This window comes from Hyposmocoma kahamanoa, unplaced genomic scaffold (genome assembly GCF_003589595.1).
Source record: "Hyposmocoma kahamanoa isolate Upper Pololo Valley unplaced genomic scaffold, ASM358959v1 64, whole genome shotgun sequence".
Lineage (NCBI taxonomy): Eukaryota > Metazoa > Arthropoda > Insecta > Lepidoptera > Cosmopterigidae > Hyposmocoma > Hyposmocoma kahamanoa.
In genome coordinates, this window is record NW_020653852.1 from 18,848,274 (window position 1) to 18,870,673 (window position 22,400).

At 35.4% G+C, this 22,400-nt stretch overlaps 3 protein-coding genes and 2 non-coding genes across 5 annotated transcripts in view; 3 read left to right on the forward strand and 2 right to left on the reverse strand.

Annotated features, from left to right (window-relative positions):
• The window catches only part of LOC113230672, a 34,106-nt gene extending 28,374 nt beyond the window's left edge, over positions 1-5,732 (forward strand). The window contains exon 10 of the mRNA XM_026464703.1: positions 4,979-5,732. The gene's annotated coding sequence lies outside the window, so the exon portion shown is untranslated. The remainder of the gene's footprint in view (positions 1-4,978) is intronic.
• A 3,788-nt stretch (positions 5,733-9,520) lies between these two features.
• Positions 9,521-9,593, reverse strand: Trnav-cac. The gene has a single exon. It is a non-coding gene; the product is annotated as a tRNA-Val (tRNA).
• Positions 9,594-9,756: 163 nt separating this feature from the next.
• Positions 9,757-19,785, forward strand: LOC113230743 (trimeric intracellular cation channel type 1B.1). The gene is made up of 7 exons (XM_026464821.1): positions 9,757-10,086; positions 13,434-13,590; positions 15,846-16,018; positions 16,180-16,279; positions 17,286-17,406; positions 18,820-18,981; positions 19,650-19,785. Exons 1-6 carry the CDS (start codon positions 9,966-9,968, stop codon positions 18,973-18,975), a joined length of 828 nt encoding a protein of 275 aa, XP_026320606.1. The 5' UTR covers positions 9,757-9,965; the 3' UTR covers positions 18,976-18,981; positions 19,650-19,785.
• On the reverse strand, positions 10,829-10,900 carry Trnap-cgg. Its single transcript has one exon. It is a non-coding gene; the product is annotated as a tRNA-Pro (tRNA).
• A 1,695-nt stretch (positions 19,786-21,480) lies between the features above and the next one.
• LOC113231007 (nicalin-1) overlaps positions 21,481-22,400 on the forward strand; it is a 17,948-nt gene continuing 17,028 nt past the window's right edge. Inside the window, exon 1 of the mRNA XM_026465139.1 lies at positions 21,481-21,655. Within this exon, the coding sequence (XP_026320924.1) occupies positions 21,481-21,655 (175 nt within the window). The remainder of the gene's footprint in view (positions 21,656-22,400) is intronic.

Here is a 22,400-nt window from a genome sequence, read left to right on the forward strand (position 1 = left end):
CTGAGTGTTCGATCTTTGTATTAATAATTATAACAAGCTAGTGGAGTAATTTCACAAAAAAAAATTGAGTATCAAATCAATAAAAATTTAAAATACAGCGAATAGCGACATCTCTCGCCAGGACTGATAGCTGTAAAGGTACTAACTGGGTGATAAATCTTTCATAGATTTGTCATAGATGGCGCTACGACTAAAAAGTCGTTGAAAAACCAAATACAAAGACACGACCTAAGCACATAGAAAAATTCGTGAGGTCCGCTGGTTCGATCCGTTGCTTAGTTTGTATAGCGTCTGGCACGGTAAGCTAGAGGACGTCGGTTCGAATCCGGCTGGATCGAAGGAATTTTTTCTGAGTGTTCGATCTTTGTATTAATAATTAAATACTAATAATCTATTGAACATTTTTTGAAAATTTTAGTTCGAGTTCCCAATCCTTAAAGTATTGTTGATAAATTATTGGCATGAATGTTATTGCATTTTTTTAAATGGAATTTTAATCATTTTAATAATTTTATTTACCGAAAATCGTAAAATAACTTTTAAATAGTGCCAAATTTGACTTTAATGCAATCAATGAAAATGTACGAATACAAGATACATTCCAATTAATTTCAATGATAATAACTAGACATGACATGTAATTTTGTCGTACGACAAATTGTAAAGTATGATTGAAAAGTTGCCGATATTACAAAACAACGTAGTAAGTATAATCAATAATAAAAAAATATAATTATTCTCATTTTGAACACAATCGTTTAATCGGTTCTTTCAGCCGTACCCGTTCAACTTTGTGTAGGTCATGATACGAATTTAAGCAATTCAGTTTTACCACGTCAAGTGAATTTGCATGGAACTTGACTGGCTGCTTATAAGCTCATAGTAGGCCCCCAGGTACTGCCACCTTACCTATTTCTGCCAAATTCAAATTCAAATTCAAAATAATCTTTATTTCATAGGTAAGCATTATTACACTTGAAATCGTCACAATGGTTGAACTCTACCGCTCATTCGTAAGGCAGATTCCCCTGAGAAGAATGAGCAAGAAACTCTAGGGGTTGCTCTTTGTAAATAACATTTACAATAATTTTTTTTATTTGAAACATCAGAGATCGAGACTACCTCCATGAGCTAAACGGGTTAATACCACGTATTTTTGTCATCCAAGTACGCATAAGTTGTATAATAACCAAGTAATAGTAATAATAATAGCCAAGTAATATAAGTGTTATTGCATGCCGGTTTTGAAGGGTAAGGGTGCTTAGGAAGTTTGGCATAATCGCTATGCCAAACTTCCTTGCCTTATTTTCTCAAACTCGTCTCTTATAAAGAGTTATTACTCAGGAGACGGCAAAACATTCTATTTATTTTAAATTTCTTATCAAGGGTGTTAATTTGGCTGCGTTACTTTAAGAATAGATGTGAATATGAAGGAATGTGATGTGAAACAGCCTGTAATATTAGTATATACAATCCATTTTCGCATTTCAGTAACTTGTGCTTTAAGATAACGAGAGAGTTTGAGAAAGTAAGGCGACGATATCCTCCTACGTAAAGTATCGTATGTCGAAATTGCCAAGTTTACAGGGGAGTGTTTTAAAGTTCTCCGTTTCATTCGGCAAAGCTTGTTACTCACCTAGAGTGATCATCTAATAGATCATCTAACCGATATCTAGGATTTTATGATACTCAACGTGTGTAACGAGATTTGCCGAATAAAAGTGAGAAATGTAAAGTCACGTGTTATGCTTATTTCAGTGAATTCAGAACTTTAAAAGGCTCCCCTGTAAACTTGGCAATTTTGACATACGATACTTTACGTGGGAGGGGTCGATATGGGACTTGTCAACTTATGTTTCAGGGTGCTATATAAGACTCTGAGACGCACGGCGACTGTTATGGGTAGGCGTGTCGCTTACCACCAGGCCCTCGTCTAGGCACTTGGTATCATAAAAAAGTAATTGTTAAGAAAATAGCCCATCTAATGATGTACTTAACGCTGAGTAAGTGTCGGTGAATTACAAATACTGCATTACCGTTTGTAACTTGCGATTAGGTTTAGGGGAAATTGCCTATTCGACTATCTACTCTAATTAATAATAAAACCTTATTTGACGGTGTTCTGAGGCGATTAATTTATTTTGTAAACATTTTTTGCTCCGACATTAAAGCTTTCAAAATAATTGCACTAAATTTGCAACTCATTTGCACTCAACTAACACCACATCCATCAAGTACTCGCATTCAAGCATCTGTCACATCAATTATTATTTATTTGCGGTGTCTCCTGGCACAGGCATCCTTATGCTTAAAAGGAGACTTCAGCAATTAAACTGAACACTGATCAATTGTAATAAATAAACAATTTTTTATTTTTAGATTTTGAATTATGCGCTTTGAAATCGTTTTTCTAATTGCTCATCGTCGCCTTAGAGCATAGGTTCCCAAACTTTTTGGCACACCGCCCACTTAAGCAAGATAAAAAGATTCAACGCCGACTACCACAAAAATTAATTTCAAACACGGATTTTTTATATTAACTTGACACAAAAAATGACAAGAAAAAAGTTCTTATATTTGTAGTGTAGTTTATATAGACAATTCAGGTTTTTTTTTTCAAATGCTGTAGCACCCCCTGGACTGCATCAACGCCCACCAATAGATCCCGAGAATACCGACCTCCGAGTAGGGACCACTTTGGGAAGCTATGCCTTAGAGTGAAGAAAACCTTGCTAGCATTGTTACAGTTTGTTTTCACTCAGTTTTGTTTAAAACAAAACTTAAAAACCCCTTCCTTAATTATATTATTACACTGATAGAGATGTATCGAGTTCTTAGGTTTTCGCGATTGTTACACACAGGAAATGAAACTATTTTTCCGGATTTAAATCGTCGTGTATTTGAAAAACAAAAAAGGTTTGTTTGAAAAAACAAATATATACGATTTAAATCCGGAAAAATAGTTTCATTTCCTATCTGATAGAGATGATTAAAATGCTAATTGCATATAATTTAACTATATTTTACACTACATTTTTATCTTCCTCCTGGAAAATTATGCATAAATGACATTCAAGGTATTCACTCTAAGACGATGTCATAGGACAGAGTGCTGCAGTGAGTTATCTCACCTTGAGAGATATTCCAAAAGAAGAACGACTAACTTCCTAACACTAAATTCTACACATACTGGTTTGATTATAAAATCTTCCGGGTTTTTCCTGATATGAAATCGGCTCTTCTAGTCGCCTGTCGCCAGAGGTATCATCTTTCTCATCATATCACCTACATCTTTGGGGCTTATTCTCTTTTGTTCCTTTCGACAATCACTTAAGTCTCCTTTTGATTAAATTTAATCAAATCCTGCCCAGACTTTATTGCGGTAAATATAAGGCTCTGTCCATTTTAACAGTTATTACAATAAAAAAAATCTCTCCATAGAGAGCTGGGTGAAAATGGAGTAATTTACGAAATTACTTCCAATTTACTGTTTAAAGATTTTTAGATAATCAGTTTGTTTGACGTGCAAAATATAATAAAAACGTTAAGCAAAAATCAAAGTTCAGCGTAAAAAAAGACTCAATATTATTACTTATCAATACTCACATAGGTTGCCACAGTGGTCCCTACCCAGTGGGCGCTGAAGAGTCCTCGGAAGCAATTGGGGGGCGTTGATGCTGTTTAGGGGGTGTTACCGCATTTGATAACGAAAACCTGAATGATCTATATAAACTACACTACATATATATAATAATACCAAGTTGATAAGATATATTACTATATTTTCCGTAATCGATCACCCGTTCCTCAACAACGTAGTACAATCATTTATGTAAGCTAGCCTTTCGGACTCTTGCACACCACTCGACTAAGCATCGGTCGATTCCGCCACCCCGTCCCTCCACTCAACCCTACTTTTTAATAGCAGGGTAGGATGTGGCGAACACGGCCGCAGATTGGCTGATGACAAAATTAAGTAATAATGAATACTCTTCATATTCAAATACTTAAAATTATAAGTGTGAATCATTGACTTACAATTATATGGACATCGGGTCCGCGCTAAAAAGTGTCCGAACTTATAGGGCGTTAAAATCGTATACAGAGCGTCATTCACGCTTTAGTCTTCGTTTGTTCGACTGACAGCGAAGCAAGCAACATTAGACAGTACTGCGATGACATTACAATTTAAATTCAACGTTTTAGCTTTTTCATATTCCTTTACATGTCACTACGTTTAAATAGGTTGACTTGGGACTTTTTTTCGTGGTTTTTGTATTAGACCAGTCGACCCATTTATTTGTAAGTCAATGGTGTGAATAATTATTTTAACGATCTACAATAAAACATTTTTTTTTGTAAATCTTTCCTTCGAATTAAACTGATATTGCAATTTAACATTATGCAATTGTGAATAGCGCCATCTATTTGTCACCAATATTCTATATTATCCAATGCCCTCTAGTGCTCACATACGATACTATTTATTATGTGCTAGGAATCATTGAATGTATGAATACATATTTTATTCATCTACAATAACACTATTCTACACTATGACTCACTGTGTAGCTGTTACCCTTACCATAAATACATAAACAAGATTATTGCTTAAATCTCTCCTAACCGTGTCTTCTTTGGTGGGTATTTTACTAATTTTTTTCTAGTAATCTAATGTCCGACTTAACTAGCTTTATGCGTAATACCAAGTGACGATACGAACAAGTCGAATGCCTCACAGAGCTTTAAATCGCAAAGACAGTGGCAATGCTCCTTCATTGCCACTGCGCCTACACCTTGAACAACAGTAAGTTAACAAGACCCATGTGCCTGTAATTTCACCAACACCCTTCAAAACCGGAACGCTGTAATGCTCACATTATTCGGCACAAACAGGTAACGTGGTAGTACTTCCAAGGACGAGCTCTTTCACAAGGAGCTCTACTGCTACTTGCATCATGTATAGGCGGGATTTCAGGTCTTTTTCTTGGGATTACTCTCCTATGAAAGGTTGGATAAAACAATGTAATCCAGACTTTAGAGAAAGTCGCTTCAAATAGTGATGTGGTACTCCGACCGGATCATTCCTTCAAATTCTTTAACCAGAACTGCCGTCTGCTACCTACACATTAATTTCCCAGCGATTTTCAGAAGTGGTGATTGTTACAATATATAAAAAGATATACTTTAGCTATATTTACAAATACAATGAACGACTGTTACGTTTATTATGAAATTATTACATCGATAAGTCAATATTAATAATAATTGTTATAATTTAGTAGATAAGAGTGCATAATTATAATTAACGTCAACAAAAAGTGCACAACAACTGGATACGTCTAGTTGAGTTTAAGTTAAGTCAGTCAATTACAAGTTGATGGAAATGTAAAGTTTATAGCGCTGAAAGGGTGTACCGAGAGTTCAGACCATCGCTTTGGAAGATAATAGAATAAAACCCACATTCCCACACCTCGTTTGATTTTAAAATCGGGAGTTATCGTGTATAAAACTTTTTTTATCATGATACTTAATGTTGATATCTGCTTCTTCAGTCCTTTCGATGCCATGTACGTTGCAAAACGTCCGAAACGTCAAGGTGAATATAACCTTTTTTATAAAAAAACCTGCCTCAAAAGTTCGTGGTATTACATCTATTTGCCAACTTATGGTTACCGGAAAGTGCGCGAAACCGGATTCATCCTCTAGTTTAAAGCTGTAATATTTTCTTCAAATTTAAATGTGATCAATACTGAGGTAATCTTCTTTCCAACAAAAAAAGAATTCTGAAAATCGCATAACATACACCACACCTCCTCCTTTTTTGTGGTCGGTTAAAAATATGTTTTATCCCGATTTTAAAAATCTATATAATCAAACAATCTGTTCATAAAATGGTCCACTGAAGTCGATTTTACATTTCCGCCAATTTGCTTTTGAATTAATTCCTGTTCATATCGAATATACTTGTGAATGTGCAATACGAAGCTATTTTTAAAATTACAATAGAATAAATAATTTCATACCGTCTTTAGCAGGAAAATATAGACTACATGTGTCGTTCCTAAAGTTATTATTAAGAAGATTCTACATAAAACATGTTTTTCTTGAACCTAAGTTAAAAGTCTGGAAGTCTGCCGTAAAAAGATTAGATATCAGATCTTAATTTCTTTATTTTTATAACAATTGAAAAATCTCTAATGTGCTCTTATTTAAATATTTTTTCTGACTGTAAACTAAACCAAAGTGAATTAAAATTTTATATAATAAAAAACACTCCATGACTAAAAGCTACGAAATTTCATTTATGTTATCTCTATTATAATTTGATTGAATCGTTAGCTAAGACTGTTTAATATTGAATAATTATTATAGATTTTTTGAATTATTATTATTTATTTACATTTTTTATAATTTAATCATGGATGACCTACTAAGTCACCCATTTTTTGTAAACTGACCAAATACATTATTTTTTTATTTGAATCTCTACTTTTATTCATTTACACAGCATCCCCAAGAGAATGCTAAAATTTACGGCCTTGGATCGCTTTCATCCAATGGAGCCCCCTGACTTAGTATCGACTCAAGTTCTGGCTAGGGAAGCTCAATCTATGGTAGCTTTTGTTGCTATGGACTATACGCGCTATTGACACCAAATTGCCAATGACTGGTTTGTGGTTGAAAATAATGTCGTGCAGTACTCATTTCAAAATATTGACCAAAATGCTCCAGCAACCAATAGTCGTTATTTTAGACCAAGATGTTAAAATAACGAAATACTAATAATAAAGCCTCATTTATTCCCTTAATACTAATTCATATTATACAAAAAAAATCGCTAATTGAATAATTCACCATAAAATAATAATAATGAAAAATTAATTGAATTTTTCGATTAATAATAATCATTTATAACACATTATTCGGGACCTCTCTTCGAGTAAAGGAACTCCTCCAATTCACTCCACAGTTTTCTGTCTTTCTCCCTACTCATCCAGGCTTTGCTAGCTACTTTGTTTATTTCATCTGCCAATCACTCTTTTAGTCTACCAAAGAAAGAAAGAATAACAGGAAATGGAATCATTTTGTTTCGAATAACGAAATACTATTGCACGTTAAAAGACAGCTTACCGGTCCACTTAGTAAGTAATGAGCCCATTCTGCTTCATTCATGCAAAGCTAAGTTTTGAAAGTAATGTTAAAGCAAGTAGAGTTTTGCAGCAATTTATTATGCAACTAGTAATGGTGATGCAATGAACAACAATACTGCGCGGAACTAAAATGAAACTGTTATAGGTCCCAATTTCATATTGGTAAAATTAAAAAAAAATCTTATCGCCCTCGTAAAACTCCATTTCGTGTGCAAACAAATTACATTTGAAATCGTCATAAAATTATATTAGAGCCGCTGCACATTTCAAGCTACTTATCACGTAATTAAAATAACTTATTCACTGAAATAAGATCTATAGAAATGGTGTTTGCAATATTTTTTTCCCCAGAAACTGTAATATGACATTATTATGGTGCAACTGTGTTTTAATACGTGAAACAATCTCATTGGTTGACCTTACGGTGAATTTTTAGATGTTTTTATTTCATTGGTTTGGTCACACGCTTTGCATCATTCGGCGTTTTGAAAACGCAGTAATGATGTACAATGCTTTCTTTGTGCAGAAACCCCGAATATTGCGTTATTGGTATAATAAGGCCACATCTGCAAAATTACCACTTTTCAAGGGAGAGTTTTAGAGATTCTACGTAGGAAGGTAGTCGATAACTTTTGAATGCTGAAATAGAGGTTTCAAACACGTTTCTAGAATAAATCACAAAAGCATCTAATTCATCAGGAAGATGGCTTACCAAAGTTGACGAATCGTGCACCGTCCCAATGTTGTCATGATGTTATTAACCAATGAAAAGCTTGGAACGCATTCACAACACAATTTAGAATTTTCTGAATACATCTCGGTAATAAATAAAAAAGGATCAATTTTGGAATGGGCCACTCCTCGAAAAACATCGATATACATAAGTTTTATAACTTTCATGTGATAAATTCATTGTCATACAATCACATGGGGCTGTGGTGTTATTGTACTAAAGGCGATATTCTTATAATAAAGTTAGTGTTTAGTAGTATAGTTAACGCAAACTATCTTCTTCAAGTCTTGTAAATTAGAAGCTGATGTTTTGTATGTAAACTTAAAATATTGTTTAACAGATGTTTAAATTAATGAGTAGGAGATTACCCTGTGAAATTTTCAGCCTAAATAATATTCTATATAATTGCACCTTTTGAGGGCAATAATAATAATAATAATAAATAGTCCGAGTTTGTAGTGTCCTAAATCAATATTATCATTGATTTAGCTGTGTAATCATGAAAAGCGCAGGAGGAGGAACTTTGTTTATCTAATACCAACTTTCGAGTAATATTTCAGGCCGCTCCGCCATGTGGTCTTATGATTCATACTAAAATGGTCAAAATCATTTTACTGTTCCTGTTATTCTCCTAACATTAAGTGATTGTAATAAACATCCCTATTCCTAATATTATGTATTTAAAAATATTTTCTATATTTTTTCTATGCAATTTTAACTAAATAGTGTCGTAAAAAATGATGAAATATATTTTTTATTAAATACAAAATTTGTTATTAGAAATTGTTTTGTTTCTTAATTATTATAAACATAGGGTAAACAATTCTAGCAAACTGCCAACCCCAGTTTATACCTGATTTATTGCCTGGTTGTATGTGTATATAAATACACTGCTTTACATCTTTGTTTGCATGAGCTGTTTTGTAGGACATAACCCTATTGTTAGCCCTGTCCAGTTTTTATTGAGTTGTTTAAAAAGGTTTGTGTAAATAGACCGCTTCTTAAAAATTATTGATCATAGGTATTTGCGTGAATAAACCGCATTTTTTCATTAGTTATCAAGAATACCTGTAAGGACTGAAATTATGATAACATGAAATAGGTACGTTATGTCATGGCTACAGATATCACAATTACATCACCTTCTACAATAGGTATTGGAATGAAATTATTCCATACAGATTTTTTTTATAACATTAAGTGACGGGACGAACAAGTCGTGTGCCCTACACGCCTGTCCTTAACAGTTCCAGTGCCACTCAGAGCTTTAAATTGCAAAAATCTGTGGAGCACAACCTCTGCGCCCGTCACCCTGAGACATAAGTTGACAAGTCCCATGTGCCTGTCATTTCACCAGCACCCTTACCCTTTAAAATCGGAACACAGTAATGCTAACATTACTGCTTGGTGGCAGAAGTAGGTAAGGTGGCAGTGCTTCCCTGGACGAACTCCTTCACAAGGAGCTCTACTGCTACTAAGAAACTCAAACAAACAATACTTTGATGACCACAGAAAGAAAAATCAGACACTGAAAAAAACGGATAACCCCCTGTGTTAGTAGTATGCAAAAACCACACGGGAGCGGGGTAAAACAGAAATAATTTTATTTTACAGCGCGAAATAAAAGTCCACATGTTTCCGCCCGGGATCGAACCGGGGACCTTGTGCGTGTGAAGCACACGTGATAACCGCTACACTACGGAAACTTATTCAGTGTTGACGAAAATTCGATACCCTTGAATGCGTTATCAAAATTACCTGGTTAAAATTTAAAAAAGACATCAAAGAGTTTAATAACGGTAATCCATTAGCCATGACTGGACACCGGCTGTCACGTTACCGAGTTCCTCCCCTTCTACGTATCTATGAGTGTGTGTACGTGCTAAAGTACTTCTGACCAAAATAATTTAGAGAAAGAATCACTGAGTGAGTGAACTCTATCCAATCGTGATCCAATCCAGCCCAGTCTCGCGGCAACAGCGCCCGCGGAAAGTCGCGGCTACGCGCGTCACTTTATTGTCGGTGTTTAGTTGTATAAATTACTCAAACGTCTTGAACTTTAACAAAAAACTAACACCATGGATCCCGAAGCGTTCTTAGACCTGGCTAACCAGGTCATAAAACTGAAAATGTACCCTTATTTCGATATAGCACATTCATTACTTTGCGCTCTAGCAGTAAGAGAAGATTTAGGTGCTGGTAAGTGATATTTATCAATTTCAAATGGTACGCGCCAATTTAACACTGTAATTTGATTTCCACGTCCTTTTTATTTGCATAAAGACGTGTTTAGGTGTGATAGACTTGGACATGTACTAAAATAAAGATACAGTAGAGTTTATAAATAGATTAGATCCCTCCGGCGTTTCAAGTCAACTGTTCTATAATAATGTACGTCTAATAGGTAGCAAAGGTAGGCAACTGAAACAATATATTCATGAATACTTTTAGTCTCTATAATTAAATATAGATTTTAGAGAAAATTTAGAGATTATTTGTAACTTTGTCACGGGTTTCTAACTAATTTTAGTATTTAAAAGTCATGCGCTTATTATTTATCTTTATTATCAAAGTGATAAAAAGACTGTTTAATCAGTTTTGTACTGATCAAATAGTATTTTTTATCCAATACGAAATATCCGTATATTTTATCTTTATGCGTGCAGTGCAAACATAATGTTGACGTAGGGTCGAAAATAACAATGTTTAAGTTACGTCCTTTTTCCTCGGTGCACATATTACCGCAGTGGCTGACGGCAGAGCGCAGCTAATCAGCTGGTTTAAAAAGTTCAATGAGTTGTGGCTAGATGGAGCTATTTGAAATATATGTTGAAAAAAATTGTCTAAAAGAAAATTATCGAAATTGTTTGGTGTCGAATTGTAATTTTTGACAAAGAAAAAAAAACAAATTAAAAACGAAAACACTCAAAATTGTTAGGAAGGGCTCGTCCGGGATTTGAACCCGGGACCTCTCGCACCCGAAGCGAGAATCATACCCCTAGACCAACGAGCCTCATGGACGGTGCGCGAAATTGCCATTTAAATGCTACAAGTAGTTTCCCATGATAGTCTGCTGTAAACTTTATATCACCACAACATTTTACTCAGTTGCTGATGATTGGTTTGCTAGACATCTAAAGCATAATGCTTAATCGGCATCGATCTATGCAGTAGTTTGATTAATTTTTATATCTCGTCTTATATAGTCTATGTATACGAGATATAGAAATTTATAATGTATACATATATTATGTTACCTTGTAAATATAACAGTAGAGCTGCTAGTGAAAGAGCTCGTCCAGGGAAGTACTGCCTTTAACCTTACCTATTTCTACCGCCAAGCAGTAATGGCAGCATTAGTAACTGTGTTCCGGTTTGAAGGGTAAAGGGTGCTGATGAATTACAGGCATATGGGACTTGTCAACTTATGTCTCATGGTGACGGGCGCAGTGGCAGTGCCCCTCGGATCTTTGCGATTGAAAGCTTTGAGTGGCTCTGCAACTGTTATGGACAGGCGTGTAGCTTAACATCAGTGATCAGGCACACGGCTTTTTCGTCCCGTCCCTTGATATTATAATAAAAAAAGACAAAAGTATTATTTAGGCATCAAATAATTGAATACTCTAGTTTTTTGTTCAGCAGGCTACTTTTACATTCTGGGTGTTTATTATCAATATTACATAGACGTAGCAGACAATGTCATCATTTGTAAATTTAGCTCTCAAAATTTCTAGTGGCCCTTTTTCCATATTGAAGACGAAGTGACAATAATTAATTATCTATATTTAAAAACACGATGTACAGGTACAATCAACAAAGTGAATGCGTTACCACCTTAAGACTTCTTTTTGCATGCAAGCAACGGAAATCAGTAGCGACCACCCATACTGTTCACCATAAGGTACCTAAGTAACTTAAGCGACATTTTTGAATCAGCGAAAGGAGATCTAACCCCTTTTAAGCGGTTTTTTGTATCTTATTCAGTTCCAATTTTATTATTAAGGAAAATCAGCGTAATTGACATTTCAAATTAAATACCACTTTATGTGCCAATACTAGTATTTTTATTACTAGCATTTTATATAATAATATTAATTTTGGTGCCGTGGAAATCGAACCGGAACTCGTGTTCAAGATTTCTCTTAGAGCCCCTACAAAGTCCCTTAGGTTTAATTCACTTTTGTGCGTACCTCTGGCCTCTTCGAATTTTCGGCGGAATGCATCTCTTGCATGCGAGTAATAGCTTCAATGTGTTGTCCACCTTTTTAACATTAGTGTTGTATGGGTGAAGCGTCTTAATAGTACTTTCTTTTTTGGCGAGTAGGTATTTACGAAGTGTAGCAAAAATGCCATTACCTATTGTACTACACTTACTAGTCATATAGTTAGTTATAATTTAATTATCATTAACTTAATGTGTGTCTATCGGTGAGGACCTATAATTGGCTTTTCCATTTTTTTTATTTAAATTTTACTCTGTAAGATAGCCGTTGGTCTTCCAATAAGTTAAAATAAAATAAAAGTTCCTCGGAATGCCAAATGCAAATGCGTTGGTTATTATTATTAATTCCTCAATGGCAGCCACTAAGCTTGGCCAGCGTCAGTTTCGAGGAATGCCATCAGATAATGTTGATCAACAGTTTCAATTTTGGTCAAAAACGCCAACGTATTTTTTGAAGAACCTCTTCGTCGCTGTTGTGAAGGGTATACCTGAGGTGAAAAAGAACAATAATGGACAAACAACAAACTAGAGCCTAATATTATTAGAGCGGTAAAATAGCACAAAATGTTAACAAAAGGAGGAAACACGTGAAGAAAGGATTTAAGGTTAATAGGGCGGGAGGAAGTAATCTTTGGACATTAAAAAATAAAATAAAAAAACAAAAAGGTTTTCACAAAAAGTTTCAACACAGTAACGGACTTAGCTATAATCTCCGCTTGCAGAGAAAATTCTTTTGGGTAAGGCTTCAAAAGTATCTTGTTTCGGGAACTAATTAAATTAATGAGGAATTTATGTACCGTTTTTCTTATAATAAATTGGAGTAGGTACTATTATTATTCTTGCAATGATCTTTCTAGTAGACAGGATTGCTTGTAACTTTTCATCGTCGATTTGCTATTTGATAGAGTGACAATTCTCAAAGGAGTCAATTTCAGAGAAAAAATAGGGGGCACAAACGTTAATATATGGGGACCTTGGCCATAAGGTTGGACCCATTTAGGTAGGTCGTGAAAAATTTTGACTTTCCATCATGATAGATCAATGCTTTCCAGAAATGGAAAAAAAATGTAATTCTTTTTTACAATATACATAAATTACCTATGAAATAAACATTATATGAATAAAATACGTTTTCTTTTACAAAGTTCTTTCCTCAGTATTCAGTTAAAATTATTGAATTGAGTAACACACAGACGAAGTTAGTGAATTTATAAAAAAAATCTGTATTAGAACGGGTGTTAGATTTAGAGAGATTAGATAAAAGTTTGGGAACCTCATAATACCATTAAAGATAACCACAGAATTGTGATTTTTTTCTCTTCAGGTGCCCAAGCGTTCTCACGGAAGCACCCTCTATCATGTTGGCTGTCAACTATGCTGGTGATATTCGCTGGCGGTATGGTGGTCAACGGACTGCTCGGCGAGCCGATTCTCGCGCCGCTCAAAAACACGCCGCAATTGGTTATTGGCACTGTTACATGGTAGGTTAATATTTCTATTTTAATCATGACTTTATCTGTTGCCATTGGAACAAGTAACAGTAGAGCTCCTTGCGAAAGAGTTCGTCCATGGAAGTACAAACAATCTAACGAGTTAACATTAACGCCATCTACCTGTTACAAATAACAAACCAATGTAACGTTCCATTCAAATCAATAACTGTCAAAAAGAGGTTAAAAATAAAACGCGCTGTGTGTAGTTTAATTCGTGAACATTTGTCACTGTACTTAAGTAAGTACTGCCACCCTACCTATTTCTGCCGACAAGCAGCAATGCAAGCATTATTGCCCTCCGGTTGTGTGTCGTAACGTTTTGTTTATAGTTGGACGACTGTCGCGTCTAGCCTGTTCCCATATCACGATTATCGGTCGTCACTGTGGCGTGGACATACATTTCATCGTTGAACGACTGTCTGTTCTGACTGTTCCCACTACGTAGTGACGACAACTTATCGGTTCACAGCAGCCGCTTTGTCGTATGAAGCTGCGATTATTTGTCGTCACATTCTTATCGTGACATTTTATTTGTAGTCGGACGGCTGTCGTTCTACCTTTGCCCATTGTCAAGACAGTCTGTCGTCATAACGTCAAAAAAGTCGTGACAGACAGTTAATCGTGTTATTCTGTGTGTGAACAACTTCATTTAAATATAGACTCACGATACAATTCACGACACTTTAAACTGCAGGACTATCTAGCGTCACGACATAATCGGCACGCGCCCTAAAGGTACTGGTGAAAATACTACTACTCTACTCTACTACTACTTATGTCTCAGGGTGACGGGCGCAGTGGCAGTGCCCCTCAGATCTTTGTGATTTAAAACTCTGACTGGCACTGGAACTGTTAGCACCCAATTACACGAGGACAAAAGTTTTCGCGCGGTGTGCGGTGTGCGCGTGAAATTCATGTCGAATAAATACTATTGCCCTATTGTTCGTCGTCACTAGGCATCATAAAAAAAAACTTATGAAGCTTCACACTCAGCTTAGTAGAGTACGTAAATCCAATTCGTTACGTTAATAGAGATGTCATGAATTAACTAATTTGGCCGAACATCGAATTTTCGGCCACGCTCTCAGCCATCTCAATCGTCTCCTGACAGTAGTATTTACAAAAAGGCTATTTTGAGATGCATGTATTCTTTACGAGGAAAAGCACATGCGTTTGCTGTCAAAACATGCTGAAAACATTGTTTTCATTTATCACCTACTTACTACTGATACGTTTGAAGTTTTAAAGCAACAATTTTCAGGTTTTCGCGTGTGCTACACATTGGAAATGAAACTATTGTTTTCGGATCTAACTCGCATATATTTGTTTTTTCAAACAAATCAACGTTTCCGACTCTTCTGCAGCTTGATTTTGATTGCCACCCTCGATCGGAAACTGCGTTATTTCCGAGTCGAGGCGTATATAATATTGCGGATGGGCTACCCGATCGGATTAATTCCGATTTGAATTAAAATCAGGGCCCAGGGGGGCTACTCTCGATCTCCGTCCGACATCCGTCCGAAACAATTACTGTCAAATAAGTAACATTCGACAAAGTTAAAAGGCAAGTATCCAGTATGCAGCTTCATTCGCATCACGCGTCTTTTCATTTGGTCAAGTTTTGCTTATTTGGCAGTAATTGTTTCGGATGGATGTCGGGGCCTGGTCCCATGATTTCGGCTGACTTAGATTGTAAAAGCATCAATTACCTTGTTTTTAATTTGCTAAAGAATGCTTAAATTTTCGCTACGCTATTTGCAAAATATTTTATTTTTAACCGAATATTTAAGTGGTGAAATGTAATAAACCGGATTTATCTTTAGCCCCTAGTTTGCCACCCTTAGAGGTGGAATATTTTCTTCAAATTTGAATGGGACAACTTCTAAGGTACCCCCCTTCTAATAAAAAAGAATCATCGAAATAGGTTCTCAAATGTGGGAGTAATTGCGTAACATATACAAAAAAAAATTGAGCCAAATAGAGAATCCCCTCCCTTTTTGAACTCGGTTAAAAAGAATATTCATAATGATATCTGAGTAATTAATAAATGATACAACAATTACATTAAATGAGGCGGAAATCATAGCCGTTTATTTGTTGCATTAACATCATTTCCTTAATGTTTTTTATAAAGAAAGAAATATTAAGATAGTCTTGATGGTCGTTGAAAGTTCTAGAGTCCTGTACTATTTATAATATATCTCTTCTTGTCTGTACCAAGAAATCTTCGTCTATCTTTCTAGGTATATCGTCTTCTACACGCCATTTGACGTCGGGTATAAAGTAGCAAAATTCCTACCAGTAAAGGTAGTAGCGTCAGCTATGAAAGAAATCTACCGTGCCAAGAAGGTCTACGATGGTGTCAGCCACGCTGGAAAACTATATCCTAATGCATACGTTATAATGATTATTATTGGTAAGTAACTTTAGACAGGATTTTGTTTCCTGCTTTTAAAAATTAGAAAAGTCCAGGGTATTATGAAATACCCTGGACTTTCTGAACTAGAGTTCCGCAAGAATCAATATTGGGACCTTAGGTATTTATAATTGAATTTTCGAAATTGCATTACTTTTCAGGTACACTAAAGGGTAATGGGGCTGGCTTTACGAGATTGGTGGAACGCCTCATTCGTGGTGCATGGACTCCTACAGCCATGGAAACTATGCAGCCAAGCTTGTAAGTACTTAACGTTTTGAATTCTTGATTGAGAAGATTTATTTTACTTACATATTAAACTGCCTCTGTGGCCGAACGGTTACCATGCCGGACTGCCGTACAGAAGTTCGATTCCCAGGCCGGGAGAAATATGTGTATGGCCTACATTTATTCCTCTTGTGAGTTTGGGTGTAATTTGTGGTTGTCTATTTGTGTCTTCATGGCAACCACGACACAGGGTTTCCCTAGTGCGGGGCTATGTTGAGTGTGTGCGTTATTATTATTATTATTATTATTATTATTATTATATTATTCGTCAACCATACGACGTCTAGCATCAAAAATATCCATTAAATCACACTTTTCTGCAGTCACCTCTAACCAGCCATTCTAATATTGCCATTCTTCTATTGTCCGTTGCTGCTGTAAAAGGTTTTGGGTGCTCGGGGTATCTACACGCAAGTTTAAACATAGGTCAATCCGACTGTTAAGATCCAACCTAGAATACTGGAGTACCTATTAGCTGTAGAGCCACGGAAGTAGGTACTTATTGCCACCTTAGCTAATTCATAAAGTAATGCTCACATTACTGCGTTCCGGATTTGAAGGGTAAGGGTGCTGGTGAAATTACAGGCACATGCGACTTGTCTACTTATGGCTCAGGGTGACAGCGCAGTGGCAGTGCTCCTCAGATCTTTGCGAATTAAAGCTTTGAATAACACTGCAACTGTTATGGACAGGCCTGTAGCTTACCACCAGACGCATGACTTGTTCGTCCCGTCGCTTGATTTAAAAACAAATAAAATCTGAAATCATTCTCCGATATTTTTAAGCTTATGAGGTTTTATCTGAAGTTTTACTGTCACGATAGGACGCGACTAGCGCGAAAGCGACATAAATTGCGAAACACTGCTATTCTCACATATATAGAGATGTCGCGCTTTAGGTCGCTCTCGCGCTAGTCGTGCCCTATCGTACTGATCATCTTTGGTAACAGCCTTAATAATATATATTTTTAATTCAACAGCTACACTAAGGCGTCTCTGGTAGCGTCCATTATCTTCGTTCTGGACAAGAAGACTGATATCATCTCTGCGCCGCACGCGCTCGTCTACTTCGGAATTGTAATTTTCTTCGTCTACTTTAAGGTCAGTTTTAATCGGCTTGCTCAATATCTATCGCTGGAAAGTTAGGAAGGGAAGACCGAATAAAAGTTATGTAAGCCAAATAACGTAGAAAGTAAATGCAGGGTCGTAAATTAACAAGAGTAACTCCCTTTTTTTAAATGTATAGGTACTGTCCCATTACTGGGCAAAAACCTCCCTCCCCTCTCTCCACACCTCTCTGTTCTGCGCCACTGAGATCCAATCTTTTAAGTGCGCGTCTAGCTCGTCTCTCCATTGACGCTTTGGTCTACCGCATAGTCGTTTTCTGTCTTTAGGGATCCATTCTGTAGTGCCTTTCGCCCACGGCTCGTCCGACAAGCAACTCTCTAATATAAAAAAAATTGAGGGGTTACGTTCGATACCCTTAGTGTTACTATTTTATGAAATTAATATTCAAACAAATTGACCTATTGGTAGGTCAATGTTCAAACAGTAAAAATAATATTGGAAATATTAATACGTTTTCTTTATAATGTAGAGTTTGATCTGTTATTAAGAAAACCTTAGCGACAATAATGAAAACAATAAGGAACAGCATAATATGATCTCGCTAGCCGATAAGGACATCAAAAATATCGCTATTTTTTCTCGCGTGAAACTAGTTATTAAAGGTCTTCAACAACGTATAATTTTATCAGTGTGTAAAATTCATTGACTTACAATGGTAAAATTGTATTTTTTTTAAATTTCTTATTGGAATGTGGTGTAATAGTCAATAGGATTTTATCAGCTTTTTGCTGTTTTGTGTGTTTTTGAATTAGAAAGAATTATCGTCATTGTAGTTTTTAACCGACTTCAAAAAAGGTTCTCAATTCGTCTCTATATATTTTTTGTATGTATATTACGCGATAACTAATTTGTGAACCGATTTTGATGATTATTGTTTTGCTGGACAGAGTACCTCATTATTGATCCCATATAAATTTGAAGAAAATATTCCACCTCTAATGGTGGCAAAGTAGGGGATGAATCCGGTTCCGCTCACTTTCAGGTAACCGATTTCAATAAAACCTGGCAAGTGGACGTAATTCTAAGAACTTTTGAGGTCGGTTATTTAGTACTCTGTAGGTATTGAGATGATTAGTTATAAGTGCTCAATGGTATAAAACTTATAGTTTTATTTGTTTGCCAGCTATCTAACCACATTGACCTGTGTATGTCGCACTGTTACACTGGCACGCGTGATCTAGGAGTGCTTTTGAATCAACATCCGTCAGTAGCCCCCAGTGGCGTCCTTTGTTTCCATGTTTCCGTTATTAAAAAAAAACTATAGTTACTAAAGTTTTTTTTTATTTTCACCTATTTTGTATAGCAAACGTTTCACCATACAGCCTCTTTATAAAAATTCTATCCTTGATTACTAGAGTTAAATGTAAACTTCTAATTTTGTTTTAGTTATCATCGATACTTCTGGGCATTCACGATCCTTTCGTGCCGTTCGAAAACCTGTTCTGTGCGCTGTTCCTGGGTGGCATTTGGGACTCGCTCGCCAAGATGCTCGGCAAGGGACAGCCTAAAGAGGAAACTAAAGACACCAAAAAGCTTAATTAGAACTATGTAAGTTTGCTGATGGCAACTCCACGGGAATTGAAAACTAGGGAAGAAGACGTAATCACCGGGGTTAGTGCAATTACGCGTAACTAGCATTGATTGATTACGAGTCTCCATTTAGTCGCCAAATCTAATGTCTCAAATCTAATCTAAAGTGATAACCAAATTAGCGTGATTTACAGGAATCTATTGTTATCAGTCCGTAGACAACATAAATTAATGCTTACTGTGCAAAAATGAAAAATGGCTACATTGAAATAACAAAGTAATAACGTTAAATCTCTCTTCTGTGAAATTTGGTTTGGTAAAGATACGCGCCTTTTACCAATACTACATTCGCAGATTTGCACTATCCCCGACGTAATGTATCTCAGTACCACGTTCTATTTGACTTTTGTGAAACATAATTTAGAAGTCTTTAAAATCCTAATTTCAATATTTTTATTGAATATCATAAAGATTTTATTTTTGTATTTGTTCAATTTTTGCATCAATAATAATTACATTTCAACTTGAGAAAGATTTTATGTTTTTTAGCTATTTTCAAGATGAATTCCAGAGTATACAGATACAACTCCCCACAGACACATATATAATATCTGGCTCCCATTATTATATGTCAAAGACTCTATAAATACACTATCGTACTTTAATTTCTCTATTTTATTTTACAGGCTACTACACCTTTGCTACGTGATCAACTGACACCGACAATATTAACTGCGACTGCTTCGTAGTAAGGATCGAATAAAAAATGACGAAAAAAAATAAAAAAAATAGTAAAAACCCTTAAATCGTAAAAAAATGGCACAACGACCAAAGTTTTGATTTCATTAGTATTAATTTTGACTAGTCAGTAGTATTTTATTTGTGAGACGTTCATGGAAATGGTATAAAAAATATTTGGGACAATGTTCTCGTTTGCTAAAAAAGCTATTCACGAGGAGTTGGCTTTATACCGGCCTCACAAGCAACATTTAAAATTTTCAACAAATGATTTTAGTTAGTTACCCATTTATTTATTAAAGCGTTTTTACTTTTAAATAGTTTGACTGTTCCAATGTTATCTTTGTAATGTATTCGCCAAAATGTGTGATTTTTAACATTTTATGTGTTGTGACTCGCCATAATAATTTTATTGCCTTTCTTCTATGGCATAAATATATAATTATTAATGATAAAATGGTTGATTATGCGTGTGAGAAAAATAATGAAATAATCGAGCATTAGAGTTATGTTGATAATTAAGTTTACCGAAACGACAAGCGAACTATCGACTTCCTTTAGTTAGTTTAAACGGGATTTTGTGTAGTTATGTATACCTGCTTTAAGTCATATTACGGTGCTTTTAGTATCGTACCTACGTTGAGAGAAATAAAAATGAAAAGTTGGTCCGAATCGCAGGGTGCAACGCGGTGAGGAAACAATTTTTCGTTATGTCTTCCAAAGTGACAAAAAATTCTTCCATTGTACTTATTAATTTCAGTATTTTCTTACATTTAAAATTAATATTAGTTTTTATATGAAACATTAGCTATAAACCGCACGGGTGCAAAAATGCGGTGAATAACCAGTGTTTTGTAGAGATTTAGAAAAATCCAATAATATTGTTTTAAGATTAATTGGACATACTAAAGGAAGCAATAAATTATTTTTATTTAACTTTTGTGTGTGTTTTAATTATCAAAATCCTCGAATATATCTCCCTTCTGCTCTCCAAGGTAACAAGCGACTAATTTAAATAATGTCAGCAGTGTCTGTGTCTACTGTCGCTAAACCGTTTGCTCAAAATTCCTTTCTTTCCGCAAAGACATGTAATCAAGCTTGCGTTATCTACCGATAACACTTGCGATTGGAGCTAGAAACTATGTTCATAGACACAACTAAATGTGATAACAAAAAAAAACTTCGCTATCATTATTTGTGATCACTCTGATCACGATCAGGCTCCATACCTTGTTTTAAAATTTGTCCAGCTACTGACCAAGCCTGCGCTACTGACAACGCTTGCGTTGAGAGGAGAGAGATTTCATGTGAACATTTAATTATATGTATAATGACAACAAAAAGAACTTCGCGATCATGAAGAGTTTTTGATCACTCCGAGTTGTGCTTTGTATGTAAAATGTATTTAACATATTTTGTTTGTTGAAACAAGTTAAAACTGTTTCACAGTCAAACAGTTAGCCAAGCAGACAGTCCATAAAATAAATGAAAAGTATTAGTATGTTGCATTTAACTTTGTTGTTTAAGATAGATGTATGTAGGTAATTTAAATAGGGCTTATTTTTATTGACTCATTTAAAAAAGTTATTAACCAAAAGGGAAAATGAAATTTATTCGCAGTTTGCCGAAGCTGTTAATTGGCAACACGACGTTACCGTATTCGTAAATGTCATTGACCGATATACATACACGTATTGTGGGGTTTCTAATGGGATTGTGTTAATAAAAATAGTTTCCTGCGTTAATTTCATTAACGAATTGCACTAATTATCCGGCAACATGTGGTTAGACGAGGCGGACGGCTTTGCTGAGATATTTAAAGGCTATCTGCCTTATTACTTACTCGTGGCTCTACCTATTTTTATCATAATGTCTCCTGTGAATCCTGTAGCCGCTTCTCACGAGTTTTCCGTGTATAGAATGCAGCAATACGACCTCCACACCGTTCCTCATGGTAAGAAAAACTGTACTTTTCAAGTTTCATTTAAAAATAAAAAATCGATTATCAACATTTTGAGGTTACTTTTCCTTGCCGAGTAAGAGATAGGGTGTTTACAATGATAAGCCTTATCGCGTTTATTGGAATTAGAAAAAGTAAACATTACGTCTAATTTTTAGGCTATGTAATTTGGCTGTTTTGTATTCTTAATTGTGAACTCATAGCTAGCATAAATTTAAAAAAAATTAATTGAAATTTATTGATGGTGTATTGATAATGGGGACCTTGATTCTGATTCTGTTCTTCGTATATTGTACTATGTATTATAACGATTTCAACTTATTATTTGTTAATCCATAATAGTATACATTATTAAATTTGAAAACTTAGTCACTACCTCACTCAATTTGAAATTAATTGCTTTTTCAATTTAGAATACATGTCTTTGGTAATTGGTTATCATACTGGTCTGCCATTCAGAGGTCCCAGGTTTGATTCCTGGACCGTGAGAAATATTTGTAACCCCTTCATTTATTTGTCTTGTAAGTTTGGGTGTAATTTGTAGTTATTTATACCTGTGTCTATGGTACCTGTGACACAGGGTTTCCCTAGTGCGGTGCTATGAGTGTGTGCGTTGTTTAAAACGTCAGGTATGTTTGCCGACGCAAGTGTAGATGATTTTTACGCTCTGATGCGAAAAAAAGTGGCATCCTGTTTACGCAGAGTGAGAGAGAGCTCAAACATAGTTCTCAAGGCGATA

Bases quoted from the DNA above. Each gene is read 5' to 3' on its own strand.
- LOC113230743 (XM_026464821.1), top strand. From the start codon at position 9,966: ATGGATCCCGAAGCGTTCTTAGACCTGGCTAACCAGGTCATAAAACTG. The intron at 13,591-15,845 runs GTAGGTTAATAT...CTATCTTTCTAG, and splicing joins GTTATTGGCACTGTTACATG to GTATATCGTCTTCTACACGC. The intron at 17,407-18,819 runs GTCAGTTTTAAT...ATTTTGTTTTAG, and splicing joins TTTTCTTCGTCTACTTTAAG to TTATCATCGATACTTCTGGG.